The 20,663-nt window shown below is 36.5% G+C and overlaps 1 protein-coding gene across 1 annotated transcript; it reads right to left on the bottom strand.

Annotated features, from left to right (window-relative positions):
- Positions 1–2,455: 2,455 nt before the first annotated feature.
- On the bottom strand, positions 2,456–5,007 carry LOC145126506 (uncharacterized). Its single transcript, XM_079061865.1, has 4 exons — positions 3,851–5,007; positions 3,428–3,783; positions 3,219–3,286; positions 2,456–3,127 (listed from the first exon to the last, which is right to left on the bottom strand). Exons 1-4 carry the CDS (start codon positions 5,005–5,007, stop codon positions 2,456–2,458), a joined length of 2,253 nt encoding a protein of 750 aa, XP_078917991.1.
- Positions 5,008–20,663: the final 15,656 nt, after the last annotated feature.

Genomic DNA, 20,663 nt, shown 5'->3' with positions numbered 1-20,663 from the left:
CAAACTCCATAAGCTCTCGTTACCACAAGCTCTTCAGTTTGGCACCAATGCCTTGGTAATCCTGGAAACCATGTTTTTCAATATCTTTTATCCAATAAATTGATTCCATGTAATAAAAATGACTTTACTTCTTTGTGTCATGCTTGTCAAACTAGAACAATTGTTTAATCCTGTCTAAAACAATTGTTTTTACTGGCCATTCTGCCTTGAAATTTTGTTTAGAAAACAAGATGCAAAGCTAAGGTTGATAATATGGGTATTATTACTTCAAGAGTTTGACATTGAAATAAGAGACAAGTAAAGGGATGGAGAACGTGGCGGCCAATCATCTCTCAAGATTAGAAAACCCGGGACTTGAGAAGCGTCAAGAAGAAGAGATTCAAGAGAATTTTCCCGACGAGTACTTGATGGTTATTGGGGGAGAAGAGCCTTGGTTCCCGGACATCGTGAACTACCTTGCAAGCAACTAACTTCCAAAAGGTCTCTCCTATCAACAAAAGAAGAAGTTGTTTTCCGAGCTACAATATTATTTTTGGGACGATCCATACCTTTTTCGAAGTTGTGTCGATGGGCTTATTAGAAGATGTGTTCTTGGGAAAGAATCAAGGGACATTCTATTCCATTTTCATAATGCAACCACCTGAGGACATCATGGAGCACATTACATGGGAAAGAAAGTTTTTGATGCGGGATTCTAATGGCCAACGATATTCAAGGATGAAATCACATTTGTTAAGGAGTGTGACTCATGTCAAAGATCGGGCAACATCTCTTCACGCAATGAAATGCCGCAAAACGTCATTTAAGTTTGCAAGGTGTTTGATATTTGGGGAATTGATTTTATGGGACCTTTTTCGCCTTCACGGGGTAACAAGTATATCTTAGTTGCGGTGGATTATGTGTCAAAGTGGGCGGAAGCACAAGCTTTACCCACTAATGATGCACATATTGTCGTTCATTTTCTAAAAAACGAACAACTTTAATTAGTGATCAAGGAACCCATTTTGAAAACGAACAACTTGCAAAGGTGTTACAAAAATATGGTGTACACTATAGGTTTGCAACACCTTATCATCCTCAAAGAAGTGGGCAAACTGAAATAACGAATCGGGCTTTAAAAAGAATTCTAGAGAGGTCGGTAGGAAATAATAAAAAGCATGGTTTGACAAGCTTGATGATGCATTGTGGGCGTTTCGAACCGTTTTAAGAACATCCATTGGTACTATGCCTTATAAGCTAGTTTTTGCAAAAAAAAAAAATAAATAAATAAATTGTCACTTACCGGTCGAAATCGAACACAAGGCATTTTGGGCTTTAAAGACTTGTAACTTTGAATTATCCGAATTGCACACTAACCGTTTGATGCAGATGACACTACAAGAAAAACGCGATTTTGCTAGGGAAGATCGCTATGGAACGTATTTTCGTTCTTAATCTGCAATGGATCGTGCTATGGAATGTCGTTCCATAGCAACGTTGCTACCACATTGTCTACGGATTTTATTTCTGGTAGCGAGAGTGGGAGTTGCTAGGGAAAATGCTACCGACTCCATATCCGTTGGTATTATGCTACCGATAGTGTTATGGAAGAAAAATATGTAGCAATTTTCCAACGACATTTGTTACCAAATCACTTTCCGTTGTACTGCTGCTATGGAATTCATCATCGTGGTTACTTTGCAACAGAGTTTGTGACGGAAACCAATTCCATAGTTGAATTGCTACGGAGGTACCATTCGTGGGTATTTGCTATTGAATTCTGCTATGGAATATGATTTCGTTTGCTTGTTTTGCTATGGAACAAAACGTGTAGCTAATTTGTGACGGCATTTGTTGGGATGTTGTATGCTTAATTAATTTTGTTATACTATGGATAAATTATTATTATGATCATTGGAATTTGTAAGATATGGTTTGAATGAAATGTTTTTGAATTGGTAATATGTGGCATAAACTAATGGATAAAAAATGTAAAAATGAATTATAAAGTAGATATTGCTGGCAAAAAGACTCGAACTTAAGCTTATGCTAGAAAAGGGCGCGGTTAAGCCAGTTGTGCTAATCAAGTTGTGTATAATTTCTTGAAAACATAGTATATAATGAATAATTAACAACGAATTCATTACAAAGTTATTTTTAATTACATTAATCGGGCATGTTAAAGTATATAATCTATGTAGATTATTTTCCTTAATAACGAATTCATTACAAACTAATTTTTAATTACATTAAGTATACTTCATCACAAAAACAACATGGGTTTTACAAATACTTCATCATAATCAAACAACATAGCAAGCAAAAATGACTAAAATGCCCTTTTAACAGAATGATGTAAACACAAAAAAACATCCCGGGGCGAAGCGCGGGCTTTCTTCCTAGTTTACATTTATGTATTGATATTAAACCAAATTACAAATTAACTTCATCGCAAAAAACATTAAACACAAAAAATCTAGTCATTATCTTCTTCCTCTTCTTCTTCATCCTCTTCTTCTTCATTGCTCGATGTACTATACTCATAACTACCCACGCTGTCAGGAATATCATCATTGTCGTCCTCATGAATTTCACCTTCTTCATCAATATTATTTTCATTATCTGAACCGTTGCTTGACATTTCGTGATCATCATCATGATTGTCTGTATCGGCTACACTTGGTATAATGATTTCATTGGATTCAACTTCATCTTCTTGGAAAGCAACGTCTTTCTGAGGATGATTTTCATCAGTCCAACCACGAGGTTTAACTTTAAATACAGCCCACCAGTCCGAGTTGTTTGTTTTCGAACTTGGGTAGGGAATGTAACACACTTGAGTGGCTTGCATGGCTAAAACAAATGGCTCGAACTTGTTGTATTTTATTTTGACGTTTATCTCGACCAAGTTATATTGTTTGTGAATCTTAACTTCTATGTTAGGTGTTGGATCGTACCAATGACATTTAAACAAAATCGTGGTTTTAATTGGGTAACCAGGGTACTCGACTTCTAAAATTTCCTCTACCTTACCATAATAATCACCTCCTTGACTACTAACACACAATACACTATATAATTTCACTTTTTTGAATGGCATTTTGGATAGGTCAGATATAGACATGTTGTTTATCGGGATCTTACGTGCCTATATGAATAATGGTAAAACACTTAATTAGAGTTAATTATAACCATAACAAAAAATAATAAATTTTAAAAAATACAAAAATAACACCCACATAGTTTTGAAACCATAATGCAAAGTTCTTCTCAACTTCAGCTGCAAGGACATGTTCATCCATATCCCCTATAAGTTCATTCAAATGTTCTTCAAATATTATGTATCACCATTTTTAATAACATTTTAAAGTAACTATGAATGTAATAAACAAAATCATGAATGTAAATGTTATTCGATCATAGCAATTACACAACAAATGATTATTACAATTAAAAGTGATGCATATGTTACGTACGAACCTGATGAAATGCTTGATCTTATCTTCGTTAAGGAGTATGTAAGTTTGGGCAGCATGCACTTCCTCATCAGACATCATTCTATTCGTGAATCTTCCATAATGACGCCCAGGATATGAAAATATATCTAACATGTCGTTCTTAGCATCCACTTGCTCATCTCCTCCTCCATCATCATTTCGAGGCAACTTTCTATTACGTGTGGGGACACCGGTCTCGAAATAATGAGAGCAAAATATTGATGCTTCACGTAGCAAGTACGCGTTAACAACGAACCCTTCCACTCTAGCTTTATTTTTCACATCTTTTTTCAACTGATTTAGATACCTATAGTGAAGATTGTTTAAATTAGCTTACAAAAATAGCAACATACATTACGATGTACCATACAAACCTTTCAAATGGATACATCCACCGATATTGGACAGGACCGGCTATCTTCGCTTCGTATGGCAAATGTACTGGTAAATGTTCCATGGAGTTAAAAATACCAGGGAGAAAGATGGTCTCTAATTTACATAATATTATTGGGATCTCGGTTTCAATCCTTTCCATGTCTTTTGTTGTGATTGATGTTGCTGTTAATGTTTTGAAGAAAATACTCAACTCTGTTAATGCTTCCCACACTTGTTGTGGCAGCATCTCACGAAATGCAATTGGCATCAATGTTTGCATAAAAACATGACAATCGTGGCTTTTCATTCTGAGCAGTCTACACCCTGTTAAATCAACACACCTCCCCAAATTAGAAACATAACCATCGGGGAAACACAATTTCTCCACCCATTGGCATATGGCTTTCTTTTGATTCTTGTCCAGAGTGTAGTATGCTCTTTCATTATCTTCGACTCCTTTTCTCTTCCTACAATAGAGCTTCAGATCTCTTCTGGCTGCTACATTGTCATTCGTTTTCCCCTTGACATCCATTACAGTGTAAAAAAAGTTTTCAAATACATTTTTAACAATATGCATAACATCAAAATTATGTCTAATGAGGTTTGTTTTCCAATATGGTAAATCCCAAAATATACTTTTCTTTTTACCATGATCGCCACATCTTTTGTTTACATCATCAGCATTTAGTTCAGTCACTTTTACCAAACCTAATTGTTCAATCTCCCTTAAAGTTTGTTCACCATTCTTACTTGGAGGAGGACCTTCTATCACTTGAAGATTCTTCCTGAACTTATTTTTATCCTTTCTATATGGGTGATTTACCTGTAGAAATCTTCTATGGCAGTTAAACCATAACATCTTATTACCATTCTCTACTCTGAATGCTTGTGTATGTTTCCCACAGTGTGGACATGCTAGCTTACCTACTGTAGACCATCCGGACAACATTGCATATGCTGGAAAATCGCTTATTGTCCACATCAAAGCTGCTCTTAGATGGAAATTTTGTTTTAAAGATATATCATATGTTACTACGCCTTCTTCCCATAATTGCTCCAACTCTGCAACAACTGGTTGCAAAAATACATCTATTTTATGCTTAGGGTTTGACGGTCCTGGCACAAGTGCGGTAAAAAACAAGTAAGGCTCTTTCATGCACATAGAAGGTGGAAAATTATAAGGTGTTATAATAATAGGCCAAGATGAATATTGTTTTCCAAATGCTCCATGTGGTGAAAACTATGACATCCCCAATTTCACGGCCAGAAAAGACCGATTTGTTTATGCTTTGTTTATAAAATCAGAGTAATCTTTTAAAGAAAACAGTTGCGGAATTTGTTCCCAAAACAAAAATATGATAAGAATTTATCAAAGCATTCCTTTAAAGAAATGTATTTTCATTATATAACAAAATCTCGGGATATCATGTTCAATACAGACCAAAAGCATAAACAGAACAAAATAGACCTTACAACAGTTATTCATAACTACTGGCGTATAATCCAAATTCTCTCGTTATGTTAGCTAACTTATGCTCTCGTGCCATAACCTGTAATATAAAGAAAACTGATAGGGTCAGGCTGGGGAGCCTGGTGAGCATATAGGGTTTTCAACCCACAATAATATAGTTATTATATTCACTTATCAAATAATCAATCCAATTACCCACCCCCATTATCTTCATTTATTTCTTAAAGATTTACCCTAAGAACCGTTTACCCTTCTCCCATTCATTCCTAAGGATTGCCCTAAGGAATTGGCACAAAGTTTAATGCTGCCAAGGTTCTTAGATTACCTCTGATGAACACGTAGTTCACAATAATTAATGAACGCTTAGTTCAAAAACACCTAATGAACACTTAGTTCAAATATCCCTGGTGAACCCAATCACCTAAGGAACACAGAGTACGAAAGCTCTTAGTTCAAACAATGTGATAATAATGTATATCTTGATCTTGCAAAACCACTAATATTATTAACACCTATAAATCATATTTCTAAAACAATCTATCCCATCTCGTCGATCCTCACACACTGACCCTATACAATGATCTTACGAGATCTAGCCTAAGGAATCGATATGAACAACAACTGACGAAGCTGCTTTGGAAATTCCCTGGCAGCAAACGAGGATCAATAAAGACATCAAATGAGGGGAATGGAATAAGTTTCACCACGAACCTTCGTTCGTAAAAGAAAGAACCACAAGACAGTTAAGTCAGGGGTAGTTATCTAGATAACAATGCCTAGGCGTGGTCCGACTATCATGAGGTATTATACCCCCAGACTCTACTTATCCCAGCATCGAACTTTGCCTAGCAGTGGCCTGAATACATGAGGTATTTCACCCCCAGACGCACCCTATCCAGCAATATAACACCAGACATACCTAGCAGTGGTCTATTACCGACACACTTTATTAGGCAGTCTACGAAGTTCCCTTAATTACTTCGTGAAAGAAAACGCTGACATATGAAGCTCGGTCGATCACTTCATAAAAGAAACGTTGACTCCAAAGCTCTCTCAAAATAAAAGTATGGGGAAAAACTACTAGAGTACTCCCGTACGCTCCCGTAACCGACACACAAAATTGTCAAAAAGACTTTGTACATGATAGTACTTCTGGCACATTATAGTACTCTGGTATGCGAAAGACTCGTACCCGAGAACATAATAGTACCCTGGCACAAGCAGCACCCAAGACACAGAGCTTTGAAAAGGACTTCGTATATAAAATGTACTTCTGTAAGTAGGACGTACTCCACCGATCATCAATCTCGCAACGCACGTACTCTTAAATAGAGACTACCCAATGTCCAAACTTAATTGAACTAAACATCCCATTTAAGTCTTAACCCATCACTAGGCAAACCTACAATACTTATAATCAATTTCCGATACTATCTCCGTTTAGGAAACGCTAACTAGTGTATTCTTAACACAAGTTTTAAGTAATAATATCATATATACACATCTTAACACATATTGGACCATAACTGGTTCGCACGTTGTATATCATCAATTATATATATATATATATATATATATATATATATATATATATATATATAACACGTTTTGAGCAATAGCAAATATTTCACACACACACACACATATATATATATATATATATATATATATATATATATATATATATATATATATTTCATACTTTAATCAATGCTCGTATTAAAATTACGTTCCTAAAAGGGACTATACACATGATACCTTATCGAATGAACATATAGTTCAAAAATACATAATCCGTACTCCCGGATCTAAAATTTACCTCATTACCTAATCCATATTCCCGGATCTAAAACTAACCTCTTGATCTGATCCATACTCTCGGATCTAAAACTAACCTCTTGATCTGATCCATACTCCTAGATCTAAAACAAGTTTATCTCTTTATCATTTTATCTCATGGTCCAACCCATCTTTTATCACCTACCAACAACCTCATCTACCTATGTTCTACCCAACATATTTTTAGATACAAAATACATATATAGTTTAACTCATTAAAACTTATATAATTCATCCATTCCACAATCATCTCAAATAAACAACAATATATTATACACATAACACGTATATCATAGTAAATACTTAATATTTATGTGTTAGAAGAAAGTAACTACACACTCACCTGATCAGAAGATGATCGGGCAGCACTACGGCTTGTAGAAGTAGTATCCTTCGGTGAAACTGTGATCTCTTCACACACCGGACTTCTCGCGGGCAGAGCTTCGGCTCGGAAACTCTTTTCTTCTCGGGATCTTCGGGACTCGCTGCGGGTCTCGGGATGATACCGGGGCTTCGGGGGGGGTTAAAATAGAGCTTAGAGAGAGTATCGGGAGTGGGAGAGATGAGAAGGAGCAACCAAAATCGGCTGACCCTCGATTTCTATTTATAGGGTGAATTTTCTGAGTTCACCTCGTGAGTTTCTAATATTCACCTCGTGAACTGGCTCACCTCGTGAGTTTCTAATATTCACCTCGTGAACTGGCTCACCTCATGAGTTTCTAATATTCACCTCGTGAGCTCGATACGTCATTGCGTTCGTCAAAAGTCATTTTTGATGCTTATCGTCTCTAAATTGACTAGCCCTGATCTACGGGCATTACACAAACTCATATGTACTTAGGCCTAATCTTACGTTACGTACTTCTGCTACAAATGAAGGATGACTTTTGTCAAAGTGCTTCCAAGCTTCTGAATCGGATGGATGACACATTACTCCAGCATCATGTCCATGATTCTCGGAGTGCTATTGCATGGAAGCGGCTGTGACTTGTGAAGCATACAGTCTCTTCAACCTTGGAGTCAAAGGAAAGTAATGCATTTTCTTGAAGGATACGCGATAACATCTGGCCAAATTTTTTGACCGTTTGTACCTATCTGCATTGCAGAATTTGCATCGATAAAGATCTTTGTCTTGCCTCCAATATATCATACATCCAGATCTGCAGCAGTCAATCATCTCCACAGGCAAACCTAGTGCTTGTATTAACTTTTTGCTCTCGTATAAACTACCTACCATATTATTCTCCTCCGGTAACACATCATTTATCAACTGACAGATAGCATCATAACTTTGCTCAGGTATGCGATACTCTGATTTTATATTCAATAGTCTAGCTACATCAGATAGTTGTGTCACTTTTTTACATCCAGGCCACAATTCTTTATCGGCTGCATCTAGCATATCAAAGAATTTTTTATCTAGTGCATTTGGCTCATCTTCAGGATCACTATTATTTAAATCAGGAGCCATTGCATCTATGACCATATCTCTATAAGAACATACACCTTCACTAAAATTTGTGTTTGAATCATCCACCCTTAAAAACGTATTGTCATCATCAATTGATTTTTCCCCATGTTTATCCCAACACCAATATTCCTCAACAAAACCAAACTTGTACAAATGAGTCTTAGCAGTATCAACTTCTGTATATGGTATGTTACGACATTTTATGCATGGGCATTTGATTTTATTTTCGTCCATGAACCTATGTTGACTGGTAGCAAAATCTATAAATTTTTTTCACTCCTTGTACGAAAACATGCGATATACAATTACTACTATCTTTTCTTTCATACATCCACTTTCTACTTGGATTGTTCATTGTCTTAAATCTGTAAAGTATAAATGTAAATAACACAATATTAATTGTATGTTCATTAATGTCGATTTGAATTCATATATGACATTTGAATTAAATATATAGTTACCATACAAAGATCACAAAGGTACCTTCACAACGACTCGTTTCACAAAGCTAATGACCGAATGATGAACAAATCTTCAAAGTTTTCTAATTTGAATGGTTGAACAACTTTTGTAATTGGATAATGGCTTAGAATATTAGTAGAATGCTTTAATTGAGATCGACACTTGCAGAACACATATTCAAACAGAGTGTGTATCGATTAGGGAACCTTCGACAACCCTTGATTTCAATGTGTTGGATGGATATTAGGTCATATTATTGGGTCGATATTATTCAATAATAGTTTAAAACTCATGTAGTATATGGGTAATTATAAATTTAAATAACATTCATAATAAATATAAAAATATAGATCTACTTAAAATATAAATTCTATATATATAGCATTTTTCTTTTATAACGACTTGATTAAACAAATTTTTTTATTTCCATAACAAAAATGCCGCCTTCACTTTATAAATTGCAAATAGACCAAAGTGCCATTGAAATCTAACCAAATTGGTCACAATGAACTTTTGGTTAGTAAAATGGAAAAGACAAAAATAACATACATATCAAAAGTAACATATATATACATACATATCAAAAATAACACCAAAATACACATACAATATGCATCACTAATTGTGTGAATCAAACAACTATCATATATACAATTACTCAAAACTAATGTCAAACATCCTAGCAAACTTTACAAAACATGCATCCCACAAACAAATTTCACAATTCAACAACCAACTGTATTGATTCATAAAAGCTATTCCATAACTGCTCACAGAAGGATGCTTTGCACAACTTCTATGTAAGCCATGGAATTTTATCTGCTTTGACCGCCTTACCAAGTGGTTTTGAACCTTGTTACAGGTATACCTTAGATTCCAACTCCTTCTACTATTAACGTAGGCATTATTTAACATGATCAGAGCTTCTTCCTTCCTTTCAATGCCTTCGGCCATCAACATCATTCCCAAGACGAAGATCGCATCCAACTGTCCCTGATCGGCTGCATTTTGAAGCAACTGTTTCCCTGCTATTTCTTCCCCTAACGTAAAATACTTCGCCTGACATACAAATAAGTAATCATACAATTTTAAAAATACAAATATAGAAACTAATTGAATTCGCAATAATCTGATTGGTTAAAAAAAGATTACCATTCCATCGTTGAAGAGTACGTGTGGGTTGTTTAACATTCTGCATCTGCTTATGACTACATACTGTCTAATACTTAGGGGACGAAACCTTAGTCGATTTGTGTCTATGATTTTATATATTGCGTCTGATGATACAGAATCCCTAAATAGTTTGCAACTATAATTCACACAAATCAATAAAGTTAATCTATTAACCACTAAACTAAATATGTATATAAGTATAATATAAGTAATACACATCATACTTACACTAACTGGCACTTAAAAGCATCGATTGGTGAATTTCCTCCAACCGTAGTTACTATTTTTTCGATCAAGTGCGATGGCAAAGCAGTAATTCTTGTTCCTTGTTGTCTTGTTTGCATTCTTTCTGATGAACAACTCGCTGCCATTATGTTGAACTGTGTCGAATGTATTCAAATTATATAACAACAACGAGTTTAGGGTTTATTGATCAACGTGCCGAAATTTTGACTGTTGGCGATGGAATGTAGAAGATCATTCGCCGATAAACTGAATCGACGGCATGACTCTGACTACAAATTATGGCGCCTAAATATGTAGGCTGTTAATTGACATAATTGCCCTTTAAGTAACAAAGATTACTACGTAAATGGTTAGGGTATTTTTGTAAATACCTACGGGCATTTTTGTAAATAAATTAACAGTTTAAATTTAAAAAGATGAAGTTAAATAAAATTATTGATTAAAGTTATAGAGACAAATTTAAATAAAATTAATGACATAAGTAGGATTCGAACCTCCGACTTCGGGTGGAAAGTAAGACGTGTTTTCCAGCTAAACTAAATTAACTTCAGTTTCTTCTAATTGAATGGACACCATAAGCCATTACCATGTGGACCAATGGCACATATGTCATCCATGCATACCATAAGCGCACTACCATGTCGACCAATGGCCCATATGTCATCCATATGTCATCCATGGACACCATAAGCCACTACCATGTGGACCAATGGCCCATATGTCATCCATATGTCATCCATGGACACCATAAGCCACTACCATGTGGACCAATGGCCCATATGTCATCCATGGACACCATAAGCCACTACCATGTGGACCAATGGCCCATATGTCATCCATGGACACCATAAGCCACTACCATGTAGACCAATGGCCCATATGTCATCCATGCACACCATAAGCGCACTACCATGTCGACCAATGGCCCATATGTCATCCATAGACACCATAAGCCACTACCATATATATTGACATGACCCGTACGTCTTTTGTAAATAAATTTCGGTTTAAACAGAAAAGCATAAAGATGTATAGTTTATTAATGTTTAGTCCTCGTATATAATTTTAAGTTAAAATTATACTATGAACACATCGTTAGTCTATGTTCTTTATTGACGTTATTTATATGTATATACCCTATCTATCAATCTGTAACTACTTTAAATAAATTTAAATTACTAAATATTTAGCGGTAATTAGCACAGTTCGAATTATTTATTAGCAGAGGTTCAAAGTATTTCACAATTCGTTTCCCTCCAACCTACACACGTTTATGCTTTATATTAGGGTAATCAAGTTTACCGATTAGAAATAGGGTTTACATTTTCTGTAATCATCATCTCTGGCGGCCTCGAAAGCAAAAGGAGCATCCAGTGTGAAGCCAACTAAATTCATTGCACCACAAGTTATGAAACGCAACAGGATTTCTGCTGCAAAATTCGTAAACAGACAGTTACAAGATGAAGAAATCGACTTCCCAATACCAACAACCACATCCAAATCAATTGAGAAGTAGTGTTCAGAGTTCACCTTCTTCTGGGTTTCTAGATCAGTTAGTACATGTTCGTATCAAATTTCTTGCAAGTATTACTTCTACTTTGCGTTTTTTTTTGCTCAATTGATTTATTTTCTCTATTGAATTTCTTTTTCATATGTTTTGCGTGCTGTTATACAAGTTGTATTTTTTTGTTGCCCTAGTTTGCATTTTTCATGTACTTCATGTTTCTATTGCTCGATTGGAATACATCTAATTACACGGGTTCATTGAAGGTACTACTTTCATATGTACCTTGTGGAACATTGATATGCATACAACCTGTTTGTTTAAATGCCTAAGCGAGGGTACAGTGGCCATGTCATCTTTATTAGTATTGTTATGATTTATCTGTATTAATATTGTTATGATTTATCTGTATTAATGTATTACATCTTTCATGTCATGTTTGTGTTAGTGTGTGTAGAGAAAGGGAGTGATGGAATGAGTCAATTATTTAACTTTCTTTAGACATGAATGTTAATGAGATAATTATGGAGTTTATATATTTATTTTTCTTAATGCAGGTGTTTGCTGCTTTTTTTAGTTTCAAATGTTGGTGGAGTCAACAATTTACAATACCATTGAAAGGGTCAATGGTGTTGTATATTAGCATGTAGGGATATCATTCTTAATTGGTTTCATTGGAGATGTTTGGATATTTTTTTTGCTCAGGTGGTTTCATCAAAATTTGTGGGTTTTGATTGGATCGTATATTAAATTTGTTTGTTGTTCTATGCAGGTAATTGCTTTATTGATTTGATACTTTTTTGGTGAAGCCCCAAAAGTTAATGTCGTTTTGCTATATGTCCCCAACATGGAGTAGGTTTGGTTGTTGTTAAATTTAGAAGTGTTAATTGATTTTTAGGTGGTTGCTATTAGTTTGATTCCGTTTACATTCCTGCTACATGCTAATTGTATTTTATTTGTATTTGGCTCATTTGTAAAGGTGATTCCTGATGGGTTTTATGTACAACAAATAAACTAGAAACAATTCCTAAGTTCACATGCAACCTACTTTGGATCTATGTTTTAACTATTGAACATACAACTTTGAATTGCAAAACAAGAACCCTAGAGGAGAGAGGCTAATTTCGAAATTAACAAACTAGGGTTTAGGGTTTACATACCTTTCAATTGTTATAGCAAACAATTGATATTCCCTTGATCTTGATCTTGATCTTCTTGGAAGCTTTAGCACCACAAGTGTAATGCCTCTAATGGAATCACACCCAAACTAGCAAGAAGGAAAGTAGAAGAAGAGAGAGGAGAGAGAGTATGCAAAATCTCGGCCTTAGGGTTTCTTCAAAAGAAAGAGTACCAAAAACATGAACCAGGAGGCTCCTTATATAGTTGAGGGATTTAGGGTTTAAGGGAAACCCTAGTTATCCTTTGCTTAGGGCCTAAGCAAACCCAAGGGCCTTATCCAAGCCCCTATGGACGAAATTATTAGGGTTTCCCCTAAAGATTTCGTCCACCCTCTTCCAAGGGGGTTCTAGAGCCTTCCACTCAACTATTAGATAATTGCAAACTAGTCCCTGCACCTTATAATTAATTCTTTTAACCCCAAAATCAATTCTGATTAATTTCTGGCTAACAATTAATTAAACATAATGATTTCTAATTAATATATTAATCCATTAACATATTAATAAATCATTTATATATATATTAATTTATTAATCTTATAAATTAATATCTCTCCTTTCATAATTTCCTTGTCCAGTTGCTAGGTTGAGGGCAACCCAAAAGGACTGTGCTGCTATCAATTCAAGTACATACCAATTATAGTTATGGGCTTAGACACCTAATCCAACAGTCTCCCACTTGGATAAGTCTGTAACTATAATTGCTAGTATGCCTTCTAAATTTGACCAGCAAATTGTAGCTTCCAAAAAGCTGCTGCCGAACTCTGACCCAGTCAGTTATGTGTCCTAAGATAAGTGATCATATAACCCTTCGTTCTGCTTGATATCCCCAGACAAAAGACATGGAATGTAATCAATCTGTTTGTCCAGAATCTATGTTTCCCGATTCCTGATTTGTGATGATGTAGGACTTCTAATCGAACACATCAATTTAGTCCTGGCTGGGCCCAGCACATAAGTCAACACCAAATCATCGAGGGGCCCACATAAATCGCTTTTCCTGTTAGGGCAAAAGGAACGAATAAACGTTGACTCATATGCTTGTATCTTTTACTCATCAAATTATGCATGACAATACGTTTTATAACACCAAGTTACTGATGCGTTTTCGTATCACCAATGCACAACCGACTTGTAAATTACAACTCATATATCTTCGTTTCAAGATTATAAGATATTATCGTCTCAGTATTACTCGTGATGAATTCCATGAAGTAATACTCTGAGCGAGGGTTTATCCAATACTCAAATCTCAATTTCTGAGTACTCATGAACATTGCAGCAATTCTATTGCCATGTCTATCCTTAGACAATCTGCAATCCAATTCATGACAGTCTTAATTCACTACTTGCTTCCAAGAGTACGAGCGACTGTGGAGTTTGAATAATCTCATTATTCAGGAAGTAAAACATGCAAAAATGAAACACAATAATAAACAATCGACAAAAGGTAGTAGCCAAACTTATAAATAATACTTTATTATTTAATCACCAAAAGTCAATTACATTTACTTTGTTACAAGTTTCAAAAACTAATCTAACTACTAAAACTAATATCATCTTTCAGTCCTATGCTCCGAGCATGCTGAATATGCTTAGCCCTACTCAGACCCTTTGTGAGAGGATCTGCTGGGTTATTTTCAGATGACACCCTCTTTACTATAAGATGGCCTTCTTCTACTCTATGTCTAATGAAATGGTACTTTCTGTCGATATGTCTGGTCTTACCATGATCTCTTGGTTCCTTTGTCAAGGCAACCGCTCCTTCATTATCGCAGAACAGTTCCATAGGCTCCTGGATGGTTGGAACAACTCCGAGATCCCCGATGAAGTTCCTCAACCAAGCTGCTTCTTTCGACGCTTCACTTGCTGCTATGTACTCTGATTCACAAGTAGAATCAGCCACCGTATTTTGCTTGGAACTCTTCCAAGTAACTGCTCCTCCATTCAGTAAAAACACCCAGCCTGACTGAGAACGGAAGTTATCTCTATCCGTCTGAAAGCTGGCATCACTGTAACCATCTACTCTCAAAGTATCACTGCCACCAAGCACAAGGACCCAGTCCTTTGTCCTTCGCAAATACTTGAGTATATTCTTAACTGCTACCCAATGAGCTCTACCTGGGTTTCCCTGATAGCGACTGACCATGCTCAAAGCAAATGCCACATCAGGGCGAGTACATGTCATAGCGTACATGATTGATCCGACAGCGGAAGCATAAGGTACACGACTCATGTCATCTATTTCATCATCTGTACTCGGGCATTGAGTCTTACTCAATTTGGTATTGCTCTGGATAGGTAGCTCTCCCTTCTTGGAATTTTCCATACTAAACCTCTTTAGTACCTTATCCAAGTATGTGCTCTGACTAAGTCCAATTAGTCTCTTCTTTCTATCTCTCAATATTCTAATCCCAAGAATATAGGCAGCTTCTCCAAGGTCTTTCATGGCAAAACACTTTCCAAGCCAAGACTTAACTTCTTTCAAGGTTGGAACATCGTTACCAATGAGTAATATGTCATCGACATATAACACCAGAAAAGTTACTATACTCCCACTAGCCTTGATATACACACAGAACTCATCTTCACTTCTAGAGAAACCAAACTCTTTGACTTTCTCATGGAAGCAAAGATTCCAACTGCGAGATGCTTGTTTCAATCCATAAATGGATTTCTCAAGCTTGCACACTCTATTGGGGAACTTTGCATCAACAAAACCCTCTGGCTGACTCATGTAAACATCTTCAGCCAACTTCCCATTAAGGAAAGCAGTTTTGACATCCATCTGCCAGATTTCATAATCATGAAAGGCAGCTATGGCGAGCAATATCCTAATAGATTTAATCTTAGCCACTGGCGAGAAGGTCTCATCATAGTCAACCCCTGGGGTTTGAGTGAAACCTTTTGCAACCAGTCGAACCTTGAATGTGTGCACATTTCCATCCATGTCTGTCTTCTTCTTGAAGATCCATTTGCACCCAACTGTCTTACGACCTGGTGCACTATCAACCAAATTCCAAACTTGGTTGTCATACATGGACTTAATCTCGCTGTCCATTGCCTCTTTCCACTTGGAAGCCTCTAGACCTTCCATTGCTTCCTTATAAGTGACTGGTTCATCTAAGTTTACCAGTGTTCTGTCACTTATGAATGTGTCACCATCTGAAGTAATATGGAAACCATACAACTCAGGTGGCACACTCACCCTAGTGGATCTTCTAAGAGGTAATGAGTTATTGATTGGTTCAACAGGAACTGTTTCCTCTGGTTGAGTGCTAGTGTCATCTAAGGTTCCTTCATTGGCTGAATCTTGAATTTCTTCAAGGTCAATAGTGCTCCCACTGTCCTCTTTGAATATGAGCTCTCTTTCAAGAAAGACTCCTCTTCGTGCTACAAAGACCACGTTTTCACTAGGCCTGTAGAACAAATATCCAAAAGACTGCTTTGGGTAACCAATGAAAACACATTTCTCACTTCTAGCTGCTAGCTTGTCGTGAGTCTCTCGTCTTACGAAAGCTTCACAACCCCAGACTTTAATATGTGCTAACGAGGGAACTTTCCCTGTCCACATTTCGTGAGGTGTTTTGGCAACCTTCTTTGTAGGGACAAGATTGAGGATGTGGGCGGCTGTCTCTAAGGCATACCCCCAGAAGTGAATAGGAAGCGAAGCCCGACTCATCATAGAACGAACCATGTCTAACAAGGTTCGATTGCGCCTCTCAGCTACACCATTTAACTGTGGTGTCCTAGGAGGAGTCAATTGTGAGACTATCCCACATTCTTTCAGATAGTCGTTAAACTCGATACTAAGATACTCCCCGCCTCTATCGGATCTAAGTATCTTTATCTTTCTGCCCAATTGATTTTCGACTTCATGTTTAAACTCTTTGAATTTTTCAAAAGTTTCTGACGTATGCTTGATCAAGTAGATATATCCATATCTGCTATAATCGTCAGTGAAAGTCACATAGAATCGATTAGCATCTCTTGTAGTTGATCTGAAGGGCCCACACACATCTGTGTGTATGAGATCCAACAGACCTTCACCTCTTTCACAAGACCCTGTGAATGGTGATTTTGTCATCTTTCCTAAAAGACAAGATTCACACATATCATCTGACTTTAGGTCAAATGATTCCAACACTCCATCCTTTTGGAGTTGGGCTATGCGTTTCTTGTTAATGTGTCCAAGACGACAATGCCACAAGCATGCCTTGTCTACACTATTAGACAAGTCAATATTAAGTACACTATTTCCTAAGCTATCAACACAAGTCACTGTTTCATACACACCATTACAAGGCAAAGCTTCAAACACAAAAACACCATTCTTATAAACAGAAATTGAACCATTCAAATCATTAAAAGAATATGTAAAACCTTGTCTGAACAATGCATGAAATGAAATAATGTTTCTCGTCATCTCAGACGAATAGCAACAATTTATTAAATCTAATCTAACATCATTACTAAGCAGAAGCTGATAAACTCCGATCTTGGTTACTGGTGAAGACTTTCTGTTTCCCATGATCAGGTTTATCCTTCCTCGCTCTATCTCCTCACTTTCCTTTAGACCCTGCAAATCAGAACAGATATGAAAACCACATCCTGTGTCAAGGACCCATGAACGAGAAGATAGTGAGTTATTAGCAGAAATAGTGTAAATACCTGCCGAAGATGGCTTCACTTTGCCATCCTTGATATCTTGCAGATATTGTGGGCAAGATCTCTTCCAATGCCCCTTTTGGTTGCAGTAAAAGCAAACTGCCTCTTTTGGATCAGAAACATGGGGAGTGGAACCATTGGGCTTAGCCTTTGGGCCATTACTAGATGACCCAGCTTGAGCCTTGCTCTTCCAGTTTTGCTTGGGAGGACCTTTCCTCTTTTTCCCCTTTCCCTGTCCAATAGCCAAAACAGGGGCACTCGTAGGTGTGGAGGGTATACTTTTACCCTTCATCCCTGCCTCAGCTGTCTGCAACAAGTTGTGCAATTGGGCCAAGGTCTGCTCAGTATTGTTCAAATGGTAAGTTAGAATAAACTGACCATAACATTCAGGAAGTGAGTTCAAGACCATGTCAATGGCCAATTCCTCATCAAAGTGAATATTGAGCTTGACCAAACGCTCTATGTAGCGTTGCATTCTTTGCACATGTGACACTACCGACTCCCCATCCTTCATCTTGCAAGCCATGAGTGACTTGACTACTTCGAACTTTTCTTGACGAGCTCGCTTATGGTACTTTTCCATAAGGTCCTTGTTCATCTCGAAAGGCCAGTAGTCCTCATAGTACCTCTGCAGTTCTGGGGACATAGTTGCCACCATGATGCATGCCACTTTGGTAGCATCATCGTAATGTTTCTTGTAGGCAGCAAGATCTTCAGGAGTAGCTTCATTCTCATCAAGCTCTTTGAGCTCCTTTTCAAGAACATATTCTTTGTTCTCGAAACGAAGAGCCATCTTGATGTTGCGCATCCAATCGTTATAGTTTGAGCCATCCATAACGACTTTGGAGCATATATTGAGCAAAGAGAAGTTTTGGTTGGAGGAGGACGAAGCAGAAGTGTTTCCAGGAGTAGACATCTAAAAAGAAAGAAAGTTTTAGTTAGATTTCAAGATACCTTAATAGAATAACCCAAAGATATAATATCAAGGTTAGGATCCAACTATGAAGATTCACAACTTAGAAATGGGATGCCGAGATCCAAGTGCAAATTTCATAAAGGTAGGTGAATGACGATTCACCAATTCCACCATTAGACGAAACAAACGAAGTGAAATTCCTAATTCTTTTGAGATACATTGAAACTATTCAATGGCATGTTTTAATCTCAGATTATGCTCTTCTATTTGTGACTGGGATGCCGAGGATCACAAACAAGATGTGAATAACCATGCAAATGTGCTTGGTAACCTCATTGTCTTTATCATTAACTATTGATGTGCTGGTAAACCACACACGCTCCATCAAAATGACAATTATGAGATACCCATTACTACTCTTTATTAGTGCCTTTTAGTGTGCTGGTTAACCACACACGCTCCACTAACGACCAATAAAGCATAATGTGCAATTTCATGGATTAGCATACTTTTCACGTTTTTCCTAAAGTAACTAGAGTTGGGATTTTGAAAATAATGTTCTAGTACTTTCTTTAATATCATTATACTTTTAATGAGAAGTAGTTGTCCTATCAAATCTGTTCTGCTAACGACCCTCCACTAATCAAGGAAGCGGTGGGTGAGAGTGGACACCCATTCAACTACCATTTTATAGGCAGTTTCCTTATACCCCCCTTATAGATTAGCTTCGTGAATGAGGCATACTAGCGATTTGACTGACCATGTTCTTATACATATATAATATTAAACTTTTAATTATAATATATATATAAGGTGTGTTTTAAAACATTTTAAAACTTCAAGGGTTTATAAATTTCGAAATTTAAGCTATTAAATTTAAATTTAAATAAACCAATTAACTAGATTTAATATTTATCTTTTAATTAACTATTAATCAAATTATTAAATCTTGTAAGGATTATCTAATTAAATTAATCCATTAATTTAATCCTAATCCTTATCCCTCTAAATTTCAAAAAATAGGGTAAGGATAATTATCCAATTAATCTAATTAAGCAACAATTATCCAAAACAAGAAACCCTAAAACTTCTAAGCAAATTTCGAAATTTACAAGGGAGGAGGCTAGGGTTTTCAAAACCCTAACCCTAATTTCGATTAGGGTTCTTTGGAGGCTAGGGTTTTCGAAAAAAACCCTTTGATCCAAAACCCTAGAAATCGAAAATTTGGCCTTTAGGGTTTAATAGCTATAAACCCTAATTTGCAATTCAACAATTGTAGCAATTCAATTTAAAACAATAATGGCTCTGATACCACTGATGGGTTTTATGTACAACAAATAAACTAGAAACAATTCCTAAGTTCACATGCAACCTACTTTGGATCTATGTTTTAACTATTGAACATACAACTTTGAATTGCAAAACAAGAACCCTAGAGGAGAGAGGCTAATTTCGAAATTAACAAACTAGGGTTTAGGATTTACATACCTTTCAATTGTTATAGCAAACAATTGATATTCCCTTGATCTTGATCTTGATCTTCTTGGAAGCTTTAGCACCACAAGTGTAATGCCTCTAATGGAATCACACCCAAACTAGCAAGAAGGAAAGTAGAAGAAGAGAGAGGAGAGAGAGTATGCAAAATCTCGGCCTTAGGGTTTCTTCAAAAGAAAGAGTACCAAAAACATGAACCAGGAGGCTCCTTATATAGTTGAGGGATTTAGGGTTTAAGGGAAACCCTAGTTATCCTTTGCTTAGGGCCTAAGCAAACCCAAGGGCCTTATCCAAGCCCCTATGGACGAAATTATTAGGGTTTCCCCTAAAGATTTCGTCAACCCTCTTCCAAGGGGGTTCTAGAGCCTTCCACTCAACTATTAGATAATT

This window comes from Lactuca virosa, chromosome 7, assembly GCF_052849685.1.
Source record: "Lactuca virosa cultivar CGN04683 chromosome 7, Lactuca_virosa_CGN04683_v6, whole genome shotgun sequence".
NCBI classification, from domain to species: Eukaryota; Viridiplantae; Streptophyta; class Magnoliopsida; order Asterales; family Asteraceae; genus Lactuca; species Lactuca virosa.
The sequence above is the reverse complement of the archived record's forward strand: the minus strand, read 5'-3'. Positions and strand labels throughout refer to the sequence as shown.

Coding starts and splice junctions, on each gene's coding strand:
- LOC145126506 (XM_079061865.1), bottom strand. CDS start 5,007: ATGAAAGAGCCTTACTTGTTTTTTACCGCACTTGTGCCAGGACCGTCA. Junction 3,287..3,427: donor CATATGCATCACTTTTAATT/GTAATAATCATT, acceptor ATGAACTTATAG/GGGATATGGATGAACATGTC. Junction 3,128..3,218: donor CATTATGGTTTCAAAACTAT/GTGGGTGTTATT, acceptor TTATTCATATAG/GCACGTAAGATCCCGATAAA.